Source organism: Drosophila obscura, unplaced genomic scaffold (genome assembly GCF_018151105.1).
Source record: "Drosophila obscura isolate BZ-5 IFL unplaced genomic scaffold, ASM1815110v1 contig_150, whole genome shotgun sequence".
NCBI lineage: Eukaryota > Metazoa > Arthropoda > Insecta > Diptera > Drosophilidae > Drosophila > Drosophila obscura.
This window is the reverse complement of record NW_024542736.1, coordinates 7735493-7748368: the sequence shown is the minus strand read 5'-3', so window position 1 is coordinate 7748368 and position 12876 is coordinate 7735493. Positions and strand designations below refer to the sequence as shown.

The 12876-nt window shown below is 46.0% G+C and overlaps 2 protein-coding genes across 2 annotated transcripts in view; both read right to left on the bottom strand.

Annotated features, from left to right (window-relative positions):
* LOC111066881 (protein timeless homolog) overlaps positions 1-7958 on the bottom strand; it is a 69698-nt gene extending 61740 nt beyond the window's left edge. Inside the window, 5 exon segments of the mRNA XM_022355816.2 lie at positions 1111-1296; positions 3183-3502; positions 3571-3828; positions 7376-7699; positions 7773-7958. Coding sequence (XP_022211508.2) covers positions 1111-1296; positions 3183-3502; positions 3571-3828; positions 7376-7699; positions 7773-7874 — 1190 coding nt within the window. The 5' untranslated portion in view covers positions 7875-7958.
* LOC111066883 (E3 ubiquitin-protein ligase CBL-B) lies at positions 6641-7369 on the bottom strand. The gene has a single exon (XM_022355820.2). The coding sequence runs from the start codon at positions 7319-7321 to the stop codon at positions 6737-6739; it is 585 nt and encodes a 194-aa protein (XP_022211512.2). The 5' UTR covers positions 7322-7369; the 3' UTR covers positions 6641-6736.
* Positions 7959-12876: the final 4918 nt, after the last annotated feature.

Below are 12876 nucleotides of genomic sequence, written 5' to 3'. Positions count from 1 at the left end.
AAGCAGAAGTACATATGTACATAGGAGCGGTGGCAGGGAGCAGGGAGCAGGGAGCAGTGGCAACGTATCACTTTTTGTATTGACACGCTGCTTGACCATTTTCCGGAAAATTGTTGGCATGGAGTGGGGGGTACAAAGTGCGAATGGCAAATGCGAAATTGTCGTGGCGCAAAACTTTATTTGCAGCGCACTTTTCCCTTTTGTCATAAAAAGAAAAGAAAGCGGAAAACGCAAAGCGAAGACCCCGGAACTTCCACTTAAGAGGAAAATTCTGATTTTCTCCCTTCAATGTCTCAAATGATGGATGGCTTTTATGGCAGATTCACAGCTTTTGAAGCTTATTCGAAAGAGAAGAAAACGTTTCAAGAAAACCAATTTTATATTTTCTTGTAATGCGATTAAGAAAAAATTTAAAAGCTTTAACAAAATCGATTTATTAAAATTCCAAAATTGAATTAAATATACTGATATGAACTCTGATATTATCTCTCTACGCTATAAGATTTAAAAAACATCTCCATGTAAAACCCCACCATCCTTAAATGAAGCAAACGAACAGAAAGTTTTTGCTGTTCCATAAAACAAAAAGTATTCCATCCACTTTGAATTTTCGCCAATGGATTATAGTATCCTTAAAGAATCTCCACTGGCTTTAGCTGACTGCGATTTTCAATTTCCACAGCATCCAAACTGATTTGATGAAAAATATTCAAAGTGCGAGTGGCCAAAGAAATAAGTTTTGCCGAAATTGTTTCATCTGAAGTGTGCTGCAAAGTAATTTGATTGAAAGCCTCGATGGAGCAGTGCAGGCTAAGAGCGAGCTTCTGGGCCAAGATTTGCATAACTGCTGACTTGGTTCCTAGTCGAAGTCGTTGTCGAGGTCAGCGTTTCGTTACCCACTGAAGCTCATGATGGGTAGCTCAAAGCTCATTCATCAGCACCATCACCATCTGATCAAATCACTTGGCAAGCGCCCCTTGAAACTTATAGGCAATTAATTTGAACACTTTAGACAAGCGCAGCGCATATCTCGGGAGCCTAGAAGCCAGGCAGGCCTGCATGACATTGCATTGACATTGGCAAATGTAAGTCACAGCCACACACACTCACCTGACTAACTGCAATTGTAGACCACTCAAACGATTGAACTCCATGAAAAATCGAATGGCCCACAATAGATAGGAGTCATCGTGACTCGACGAGCCGGCATTGCGTTCCAGCACACGACGCACCTGCCTCACCAGTGTGTTGTAAGCGGACCGGAGCACCTCGATGCAGTATTCGCGCAGGCACAGTCTGCAAAAGAAAACACAGAAACAAAAATATATATATATATAAAAAATTACAAAAATTGAATGAAAATACGAAAGTCAGTTGGATAGTTGGATGGGGTGCGATGCGATGCGATGCAATGAAAAATGGTTATACCACAATAATATTGATTGAAAGCGAGCGGCGTCCTCTATCAGTTTACGAGTATATAACAAATGCGAACGCTGCAGCGGCATTTGGTAACGTTGATGCAATAAATTTCGCCTGGCCAATTTATTTGCGCAAAGCTGGCTAAAAGATGCAACCAACCAACCAACCAGGCGCACCCAGGCACCCAAGCACCAAAGCACCCAGGCACCCAGGCGCACCCAACCACCCATCCACCCATCCATCCGTGCAGGGAGCAATCTCTGCGAGCCGACCGACCGACCGCAGGCAGAACACAAATCCAACGCATCGATGCCGACGCGGATTAATTTATGCCAACGGCAACGAAAGGAGCAAACAAAAAATGGCAACCTCTTGCCGGCTTATTGCAACATGCACTTGTGGTGGGGCTAACAAATTGTTGTATGTACGTTGCTTGGGCCACGGGGATCTAACACGCGACATTGATGAACTTCGGCCGCATACGTGCCCGCCCGTACGACTCCCAGTGGGGCTGGTTGCTTGCCAATCCTTTGCTGTACCCCCCCCACCTTTTGGATGGGACATTTGAAGATGTCTAATCACAGCTTCCGGCGACGACTCGGACACATTTGTTCTGCTCTATCAATTTATGGGCGCCTAAAGATTTGCTCCAATAGCATCTTACCCATAAACCAGACGGAGACAGGGACGGGACCGGCCCGGGTCCGGGCCAACAAGCAAAAGTCAGTGCAGGACTAACAAGCAAAAATGTTGCCAGGGGCCGGCCGGCAAGAAAATCGCAGCAGCAAATGGGAAAAACCTTTTGAGGATTTTACTTGAAAATTGCATGGCTCGCTGGGCAGAGAGAGATTCCCAAAGTCGATGCCGATGCCGATGGCGATGCAGAAAGCCGATGCCTTGCCAATGGCGCCGCCAAGTTGCCGCTCCTTCTGCTGCAGTTTTATCTTTGCAAAGGTTTTTATGCTTGCCACAAATTGCGAAAATTTCTTATGCGCCGCAGACGAATTTTGAATGCTCTTTCGTGTGCATTTAATACTCGTATGTGGTTGATTCTTCAGATATTCCTTTCAATTTTCAATTTCCTGAGATTTTCTGACTATTTTCGTAGGCATTTTTTCACAGCTAGGGTATAGCAGGAACAAGGAAAAATAAATGAGAACATGGTACTGCGGCAAATGCATTTGCTGTAACAGTCGAAGCTGCCCCCGGAAAGGCAGCATCCTGGGCAATGTGGCTGGGATATCCCTTTAAGCAGTTTGTTGGTTAGCGGAGAAGCATAAAATAGCTGCACCAGGTGGCCATTAGGGGGAACGGGGACAGAGGCGCCACCGCCTTGTAAACGGCCAAGATATTGTTTAGCCCGGGCACAGAACCCCAAGCGGGAGAGCCCCCAGCAGCCAATTGTGCGATTCTATAAAATAACGTAAGTAACAGGCAGTGGCAGCGGGGGGCAGTGGGTGGCGGCGACCAAAGGAAATGGCTTCATTTATTATTGAATATTATTTTATACGCTTGCTCACTCGCTCCGGCTCCATCTCTGGACTCGTCGTTCTGCCGGCGTAAAATCGAAAATCAATGGCCGGGATAAGGTTGAAATGGAATGGGTTGGGAGATGTGGATGTGGCCTGGCTGTCGGGCCATAACAATTCTGATGCTAATGGCCGCTACAGCCACACAATAGAGACAAGCCAAAGTGCAGGAAGTGGCCGCAGACAAATGGATATGGCGGCCAGAGTGCCGCAGATATCTCTCTGCCTTACCTAACTGTAAATGCGCTCCTCCGGGTCACCTGCGCCTCCTCCTTGATGTGGCGATGCGAGCGCTTCTGCTGCTGCTTCTCGCGATCGAAGTCTATCGATGCGACCCGCTCCAGAGCCTGATGGCAAATCACATCGCGATCGGACACGGACTTCATGTTGCGTATGACGTAGGTGCCGCCAAAGCGCGAATGCCTGCCCGTTGGTGGACGGGCCTGACGACGAGCCCGCTCTCGCCGTCGAGCGGCCAGCAGCTCCTGCTGATCGCGTTGCTTCTCGCCCAGACTGCGCTGCAGTGAAGCGTCGGCCAGCGATTCGGCGCTCTGCAATACATTCAAATTGGGATTAATTGGAATGGAAAGACGTTTAAGCCAGACAGACGTGAACTAACCTGTTCCCTGTACAGCAAGCAGAGGATCTCGAGGCCGTGCAGATGAAACTGTTCCTCATCTGGTGAGGAGATGACGAACAGCACCAGATCCAGCATGCCCGTTTGGTGCAGCGCCCAAATGACCTGGTCATGCAAACTGGCATCATTGTCCGCCCGACACTCGGCCTCCGGATTGGCCGGCACCTGCAGCACATTCCGCACCAGCACCAGGATACGTTCAATCAGCAAATTCTGCTCCTCGCTGCGTATGGCAAATCCCTGAAATTCAGTGGGAAAACGAAAAACGGAAGACATTAGAAGTCAGTGTAATAAAATGCTGCACTAAGTCCCAGTGTAAAAATCTAAGCACCAAATCCCGCGAGTCAACTTAAAATAATCAAATGAAATTAAATTAAATTAAATTGCAAATTTATGTAGCTCGACTGTGAAACGGAAGCCCCGACTCAAGGCAGAATAGCCCGGCGGCCCAACCAAGCGACGGGACCACAACAAAGTCAAGTTGAAATCAATTTGAGCTGGGTGTGGGCGATAAGGGAATGCCACGGTGGGTATGTCAGGGATGGGATGGAATGGGTAGGGTGATGCGGATGTGAGTGTGGGTGGGGGTGGGGGTGGAGGCAGAGGAGGACCAGGCCATTACAGTTGCTGCTGTGAGCTTAAAAATAAATACAACTAATGCGGCTTTTGTGCCTACAAGCCAGCTGCGACTCGACTCCTACCCGGATACGGATACGGACACGAACACGGACACGGACACAGACACCCTATCCAGATCGAGGCAAGGAAGGCAGCAAGCAGCCGGCAGAGGGACCCACCCAAGACCCCGAGCCTCCCATCTCAAAGCCAAAGTTAATAATGACTTCCGTTTTTGGTTTCCCTACGCAACAACAGCAACAGCAACAACACGGAGGTGGCTCATTCAAAACTGAAAGCTCGAAAGTCCTCCCTCCACCTACTCCTTCAAGTCCTTTCTATATCGCTCCCCGCACCCCGCTCAAGCGCCTTCTTTGGTCGGTCCACTTGGCTGCTCGCCGCGCATACATCAAAGCGTGTAAGTCGGCGCGACGCAAATAAAGAAGTAAAGCATAAAAAGTCAGCCAGCAAGAACAAGCCATAGGGACGGGGAGGAGGAGGAGGAGGGGCAGGCTACAGGGGTAACTGCCGCACAGCCAGAGGCAGCAGCGGAAAAATCCTCGCACACATTCATTATCAACGACAACAAATAGACAGCATCCATATAGAAATTCGCCTGTATTTAACCTAACAAAAAAGCAGAAAAGCAGAAAAGCGAAAAATAAAAGAAATAAAAGAGGGAAATGCTCCCTAAAAAAAAAAATGAAAATGCAAACAAAATCCTCGGGCGGCTCTTTGCTGGCAATGGCGATGGCAGCGCTGGAAACGAAGCCCCATGAAAATCCTTTGGAATTGCTCCCCGGAGTGTTATGAATGTCGATTCAATCGGCTTTAAATGAATTTATTTGTGTCGTTGCGCTAAACCGAGAAGGTTTGGGCTACCCCCGTTCGCTCCTTAACGATTTTCCATCTTGGAGGCTCAAGTTTTTATTGTTTAGGTTGCTAGGATACAGATACAGCCAGATAACTCTATGCCTTGCTGCATTATCTTTTTTGTTGGCTAAAAACATAGTTTGACCCAATTTTATATTTAAAGTTAATTTCTAATATCAACTTTATGGCAATCAACCCTAAGTTTCTCTTCCAATTGCGCACAAAAATCCAGAGATTATCTTTTTATTGTGAACTTCTAAGGAGTCTGCCTGAAGCGGATTTTTGGGCCTGGCCAACCATCATTTACCATTTGGACCAAATTTAGAATTTTAAACAGAATTACCAAGTACTACGCGTATATTTTGTTGTTATTTGTACACAAGATTAAGCAAGAAAACACTTAATATATGTAATTACCAAAATAAATAGCAAAAGAATACAAAACCCGTGCCATGGAAAGTCCAAAAACAAACTTTAAATTGCCTTTTAAAAGCAGCTTTTTCCTTTTTCTGGCAAACATAACCCACGTCGAAATGTCCATACTCTAAACATGAGCGAGACTAGTCTCTATTGAAATCTGTTCTCACTGAAGGTAAAGCTGTGATCACAGCTGGTAAAATTGCATCTCTTCACAAGCCCAGAGGCTACTACAGCTACTAAAGTAATCAGCAAGGGCATGTAAAGTCATGCACTACGAACCTATCCTGTGGTTCGATTTAAACACTATTTTTTGTAGCATTTACAAACTAACAAATAAAAGCATTGGTGTGGTACAGACACACCCACACAGATTGGCAATCATTGTTGCGGTGCTTTTGCTTTTGTGGCCAGCGACTAGACGTAGATCCACCATCGAATTAGATTCGGTTGATTCAACGCTGATGCCTGAGCCTATTATGGAATTGGTCTGTATTTTGTTTGTCAGGATGGAAGTGTTTGCACCCCACACTTGTCGTCGGTGTTTATTAAAATAGACTTGTTGCGGATTTTCCAGCGTTCTTGCTTGAAAAGAAAATTGAAATAAAAGGAACTTGCTGTTGATTTAATTTTGAGGGATATTTTTCAAATTAAACTTCATCTTTGGCTGCCCAACACATTGGCCGAGGCCACAGAGTGAGATTCCCACTTTAAGGATTCAACTTTGTTGCGGGAATAAAAGGGACTGAAGGATAGCTGAAACCGAGCAGATACATAAACTAGATATGAACTTCAAACTAGTTATGGACCCCACAAACGAGACGGACGAGAGCACAATCAAAAAGTCAGAGCGCACCAAAACAAAACTGAAACGGCAAAAGAGGGAACAAGTGAAAAGCATTTTCCATACCCCACCCCCCTCCCAACCAAACTTGACTGCTGGCAGCTGCAAGAGCCATTAAAAGTTTTTGCGTACCCGCTTGGCCATTAATGTAAAGATTATAGAGATTACAGAAATAGTTTCGCAAATGCCCGAACGATAATTGCGCGGCTTTGCCACAGGAGCCAGCCCATTTATATAGACTAATTAACGAAATCTTGGAACGCAGCAACGCAGCAACGGAGGAACGAAGGAAATTGGACATCTATTCACAAAGTTATTTAGCATCGTACGTATGTACATATGTATGTCTGGAGTAAATCTTGCAGAATGTTAATCAAATAATTTTTAATCGAAAAGCTGCTATTTGAGGTCTCGCGTGGAATTCAACAGGGCAAACAGAAACACCATGATGAAGAGAGTGATGCCCCGCTGGTGCCAGCTGTAGTCCACAAAGGTTCGCTGCACGGGAGGCTGTTCCTTTACTTGACGAAGCAGCTGCGGTGCCAGCGGCTTGGAGCGCGGCAACAGTCCCGGAGGCAGTTCGATCTCACCGTGCAGAAACATAGACGCCTGGGGCAGGTTTACCGGTGTCTCAATATACTCATTATCTTGGAGCATTTTCTGGCGATGCTCCTGCAGAGATTTGCACCTGCGGTAGGGTGCCGCCCCACGCTGTCTGTAGTTGGAAAAGGGCTGAACCGTGATCAGAGTTTTTTCGGCAATGCGCGACTTGCAGTAGGGACACTTGACGATGGGTCCCTGCGCCTGCATCCAGGCTTCAATGCACCGCGAGCAGAAAAGGTGCCCGCAAAAGCTTACACGGGGGCAGACCGCCGTGCACATGCACACCACGCACGTGTAGTAGCCGTGTGTGGACTCATCGCCGTCGCTGTCATCGCTACTGTACCCTCTGTTGACCCCTTGCTCATCGAAAATTAGTGCCATTTCGAACTGGTTGGTGTTCAATCGGCTTTGCTGTACGACAGTTGTAGTACTCACTATTTCCAGGGCCTGCTTGAGCTTATCAAACAGAGCTGACCAGATTTTGTCCTTGGCAAACGCCGACTTGTAGCCCTGCAGGATGTCGATCAGCTCCATGAACACCTTGCGTCCGTGGTTGTCGTTGGGGGGTCCCTCGCGATACAGCAGCAGCGTGGGATTGGTCAGAATGACCAGCAGGCGAATCAACAGGTCCGACAGCTCCTCGTGTTGGACGTAGTCGGGCAGCATATAGACCAAATCCGTTTCCAGCACCTTGGCGCGTCCCAGATGGCGGCGGTACTCATGGTTGTCCAGATCACGTCTCAGGATCCAAATCAAATGCTAAGAAAGTTTGATAAACATACAAATAAATACAAGCTGATCAACAGGCGCATCTGGGCCCTTCTTGTTTTACCTTCAAGCCCTCTGCTGCATCCGGCTCGGCCTGGTAGCGCTGTCCATCGCTGTATCCAAGCGCCGCGCATGTGGCGTCAATGTCCGCCAGCAGCACAGACATTTCAAATACAATACACAAACGTTTAGTTTATTTAATAAATAAACGCAAATAAATTTTGTTTTGATCCAAAACTGCGAAATGCGCGCGAATATATCGATGTTCTCAATCGATATATCGTTTCAAACAGCTGTTCGATGCTGATCAGTGAAAACGGTAGCCCCTTTACAACACTGCAACGCGCGCAACTTAGAAATTTTAAAATTTTATATTAAAAAAAGGAGATTATCACGAATGCGAGTTATAATACAAACACCAAAAAAAAAGTTGCTTTTCTTTTGGGCGATTCTCGACCACAAGATCATTCCGTGCCACCCTAACACCAATTTGTATGTCACATTTATGAAATGATTATACATACCGACTCTGTGTTGAAGTTGCCCAGCACAGCGTACATACTCACAAAAATATATACATATGTTAAATAACGTTTGCTTACCCATTCTTGCTCCCCAAAAGCATGCAATCCTGATGGAAAAGGTTCACATAACCAAACGAGCACATACATTCACTCGATTCCATTTAAAATCGATTTAAATCGAAATTATTTGCTTGCATAAGTTGCCCACACCCACAGCATCGCATCCCATACACATGAAAAGAGAGAAAGCTCCAAAGAACACAAATGCAGACGCCACCCACTGGTGTGTTGGTATTGTCACCTTGTGGCAAATTTAAATCCGTTCACCATTCTCATGAGTCGGTGGAGCAGCAAATTGCTGGAGCTCTGCCAAGATGGTCAAGATGCACTGCAGCATGTGCATCTGCACTAATCATCCGAAGACATTAAAAACCAAAGGCGGGCGGCAGGGCCAAATTAAAAGCAAACATCGAGGCGGCCGCCCCAGTTATTTACTTATGATATGTGCAAATACGCTGGGCAAACTTTTGCCACCAGCTCCGGGAGAGGAAGACGAGCAGCAGGGAGCAGCAGGGAGTAGGACTATGCCACCTGCTCAACTCTCTGTCAAGGAGCTCGCCTGGCAGCACTAAACTTGCTCCCTTGCCGCTCCCCATGCTGCCCCAGTCAAGTCCCTCAACTGAAGAAGTTGAATTTAATTAACTAAGTAAATGCCCAGACATGAGCCGAGCCCGGGCTGCATATTTATCAACGTTCTCGGCTCCGACTTATTCTCAGCACGATGATGCTGATGGAGATGCTGCTGATGAACAACTACTACTGCTAACTACAACAACTTGCTGACCAAATAAGCAAAGCACGTCAAAAGTGCCCAAGAAGCCCCAAACGTCGCCAGCTACAAGCTCCTGGGACAGGGCGAAAGGGCGTGAGAGAGGGAGGGGAGGGACACTGACTAAGACTGAAGGAAAGGACACTATGCAAACCTGATTATAATGTGTCAAATCCATTATGTGCTGTCAGGCTTTTAGGCACAAAAAGCTACCTCCCTCCGCTTTGGGGTCACTGAATGAAATATCACAAGTTTTGAGGAAACTTTAGCCAGACAAAGTTAATTATAATTTTGTGCCTGAGTTAAGCCGTACGTGGGCCCCGGGCCAGGGCCCAATTAAATGCATAACCAGCAGTGCACACACAATCGATAGGCATTAGGTTGCTATCTGTTGGACAAACGGGTTTTAATTTAACTATGGGTTTTAGGAACTATGGCCTATGGTGCAGCTTTGTCGTCGATATAGTTGCGTTGATTCTTCAGAAAAACTCCATTGAGTAGGAAATCGAAGGGATACTCTGGGCGATGCTCATAGCGCTCGGGAATCGCTGGATGCTTCTGATACACCCAGAAGCAACAGTAGTTATCCACCATTTTTCCTTGAAATGAGACATTCTGTTGATCGATTAACATTCTTTGTCGAGTCCGTCCTGCAGTTCTCTGCATCCTTATAGGGCCCGGCAAGTATTGGCGTGCCGTCGGTATTTCCACAGGCCTCTGAAAGCCATCGAAGCTCCCCGTTGTGCCAGTGGTTTGTAGGAACTGCCAGAGCAGCAGTTGAACTGTAAATGGTAGTTGGGTTTAGCAAGAGAGGAGTAGCAGGGGAAGATAAATAGCGTCTTTACTCACCCACTAATATCAGCAATCGATGCATACTGACGGACTGCCAAATACTGAACTTGGGCTTTCTAGCTTATGGAAAAATATGAAAAAATATCAGCGTGAAATTAGAATTAGTTTCTTTGACACACTCATTTAATAATTATATAAAATTGTATTCGTATAACTAATCGAAAGAGGTGCTTTAATATAATACAAAATACAGAATCGGCAATACAAAAATGATCTAAATAACATTTTGAATGGTTTATGCAAATTAAATGGTGCCCCAAATGCAACAATAGGTCCACGATCGAGGCTGCCATCTGGCACTGCTCGTTAGTGGCTCCAATTTGGCCCTTGGTAAGCCATTGTAAGTGCTCGGCCGGGCTCAGCAAACATACGGAGTCCAACCAGTCGCCGCAATATAGGACAAAACACCAGCACCAGCAGAGCGCACAGATGCCTAGCTGGAGCCGAAAGGCAACTAAAAGTGCAGCGAAATAACAGCATCTGACAGATGTCAGCTGCCATGTTGACTTTGCAGCTTGTGGCCGCCATTTTGCCAACATTTGGGCCACCAACCCGGACCCGGACCCGGACCCGGACTCGGACCCGTACCGGCTGGGACGGTCCCTTCCTGACAGGTGCTGGCTGCCTCGCCGAATTCAATTGTTTGCAGAGCCTTCATCTTGCATTCTGATTGCGTGGCTTAATTGCATAGCAGCCGCGAACTGGGCCAGATTTGGTTTTGTGTTTACCCAAAAGGTGTGCAGCGCGAAAGCGAAAGCTGAGTGCACTTCTATGGAGCCCATTACTGCCAGGCCCGGCCCGGCCCGGCCCGGACCGGCTAGAAGCTCAACCAAATGTGGCCCGCCCTCTCAGTGTGGCTTCCCATTCAAGCTCAGAACATCAGAACAAACCGAGAAAAGAAACCCGAACAAAGCATGGAAAACAATTTAAAAACAAATAAGACTCACACCTGAGACCTTTACCTACCTCCCTTCCTCCCGGAGCTGTGGCCCGCAAGTGTTCTGGTCAGCTGGCTTGGGTCTCACAGCGGTTGCCGGTTGCCCCAGGCGAAAATGAATTGTTGTAAATCAATTTGTACCAGACCCGGCAACAACAATACACCAATTACATGGGCATTTTTCAATCCGAAATGGTGCAAAAAAAAAGGCACCGAGCACTTTCACAGACTACAAAACTCGCTGATGGCCTACGATTTGTTCGCCAAATATACATAGAAACCAGAAAAAAAAAACAAAAAATACCTACTAAAAAAACAAGAAAATTCATCTATAATGGTTTAGCATTGTTTTCATTTTGTGGGGAATTAAAAAAGCGCAATTTGAAGTTGCCAACACTTGCCAAACTGAAAGCAAATAAATCCAATCGTTGGAGTTTTTACCGTGCGAGATGCGAGTGAATAAATATTCTACTAATTGCATTCATCGATCAATCAATTTAACTTATTTAATAAGTTTGTTCATTTAACTCAGTCAAACATGAAAATATACCTGCATTTTCCTTTAAATATTTACACACTGAAGATGGTTTCAAACTCTAATTTAATTATAAAAGGCTACATATGAAAAAAGCATTTTAAATTTCTTATATTGGTGGCGTACATTGGCGTTTTAAAATATTTTACAATAGTTTTTGTTGTGGGTTTGCCAAAGAAAAAACAAAAACTCAACCCCCTAAGCACATAGAAAATGTTGCATCTTCATAAACTTGGCCAAGGGACGCATTGGTCTACGAATGAAATCTAGTCTAAGCATTCATCTAATAAATAATCCCTGAACTTTGTCACATTCGAATCGGGTTCGAATCGCACAGTAATCCCAAGAAAAAAGCACCCATATAACTCCTAATTTTGTCTTGACAACAAATATACCTTGCCGCAAGTGCAGGGCAATAGTCATAGTCGTTGCAGCCACCACCAATGAGTGTCGCAAGATGAAAGCGAAAGCCCGGCCAGCACCAGCTTCCCCACGACTACTATATAGCCCAGCCTTCTCGTCTAGCAATGTCCCATTCCGGTTGGAAACAAATCAAAGGGAAATTGTAAACGACAAGTTAATCTCACTTGAAGTATAACCGGAAGCCATTTTATGACCCAATGGTCAATAGGGGGGGAGATCTCTCCATTCCCATTTCCACAGCACATTCACAGATGGGGCAACAAATAAAAAGAGATGTTTTGGGCTGCTGCATCCTTCGAGCCGGGCCACATTTGCACAAAGTAGAACTTAAATAAAACAATTTATTCTGCACATTTTGCTGGCTACTGCAAAATGAATTAAAGTTCAATAAAATGCCGAAAACAAAAAAAAAGCCAACAGCGCACGAAAAAGCTGCAAAAAAAAAAGGAAAAGTTTTCTTTTTGCTTGGTTGCGGCTTGTAAGCGTCTTTATCTACGTTCGGCCTTTGTTTCTTGGGATTTCCTTTTGTTGTTGGCAAAGTTGTTGCTGTTGCTGTTGCTGGGGCAGCGTTTTCCATGATGTTTGCACATTCGCTCCTTGTTGTTGTTGGCCACTGCCACTCCTGCTCCTGCTCCCTCTGCCAGCCCGATTTTGAGTTACAAAGCCAAAATCTCAGCAATCTGAAGCCAGAGCCAGAGAAACGGCAACGAAAAACTGAAATACCTTTTGCATGCTTCATTGGCGTTGCCTTTCTGCTGAGTGAACATCAAATGGGATTTGTCTGCCGGGCCACACCGCCGGACATATGTGTGTGTTGTGTTGCTTTTTGTGTGTGGCTGTGTGGGTTCGTTCGTGTTGCGTAACAGTTCAATGGTGTGTTAAGCACACCCCACAGCCACACCCACCCCCCTCGATGGATGGTATGCGTTTGGGGATGGTTGCTTCCTCTGCCTGTTTATGTGCCAACAGACATCGAATAACCTGGACCATAAAAATAGCCCAACGCCCGGTGTCGAGGTGTCCGCTTAGTCCTGCTGCGTGTGGTATGTGAAACTGTGCGAACTTCTC

Bases quoted from the DNA above. Each gene is read 5' to 3' on its own strand.
- LOC111066883 (XM_022355820.2), bottom strand. From the start codon at position 7,321: ATGGCACTAATTTTCGATGAGCAAGGGGTCAACAGAGGGTACAGTAGC.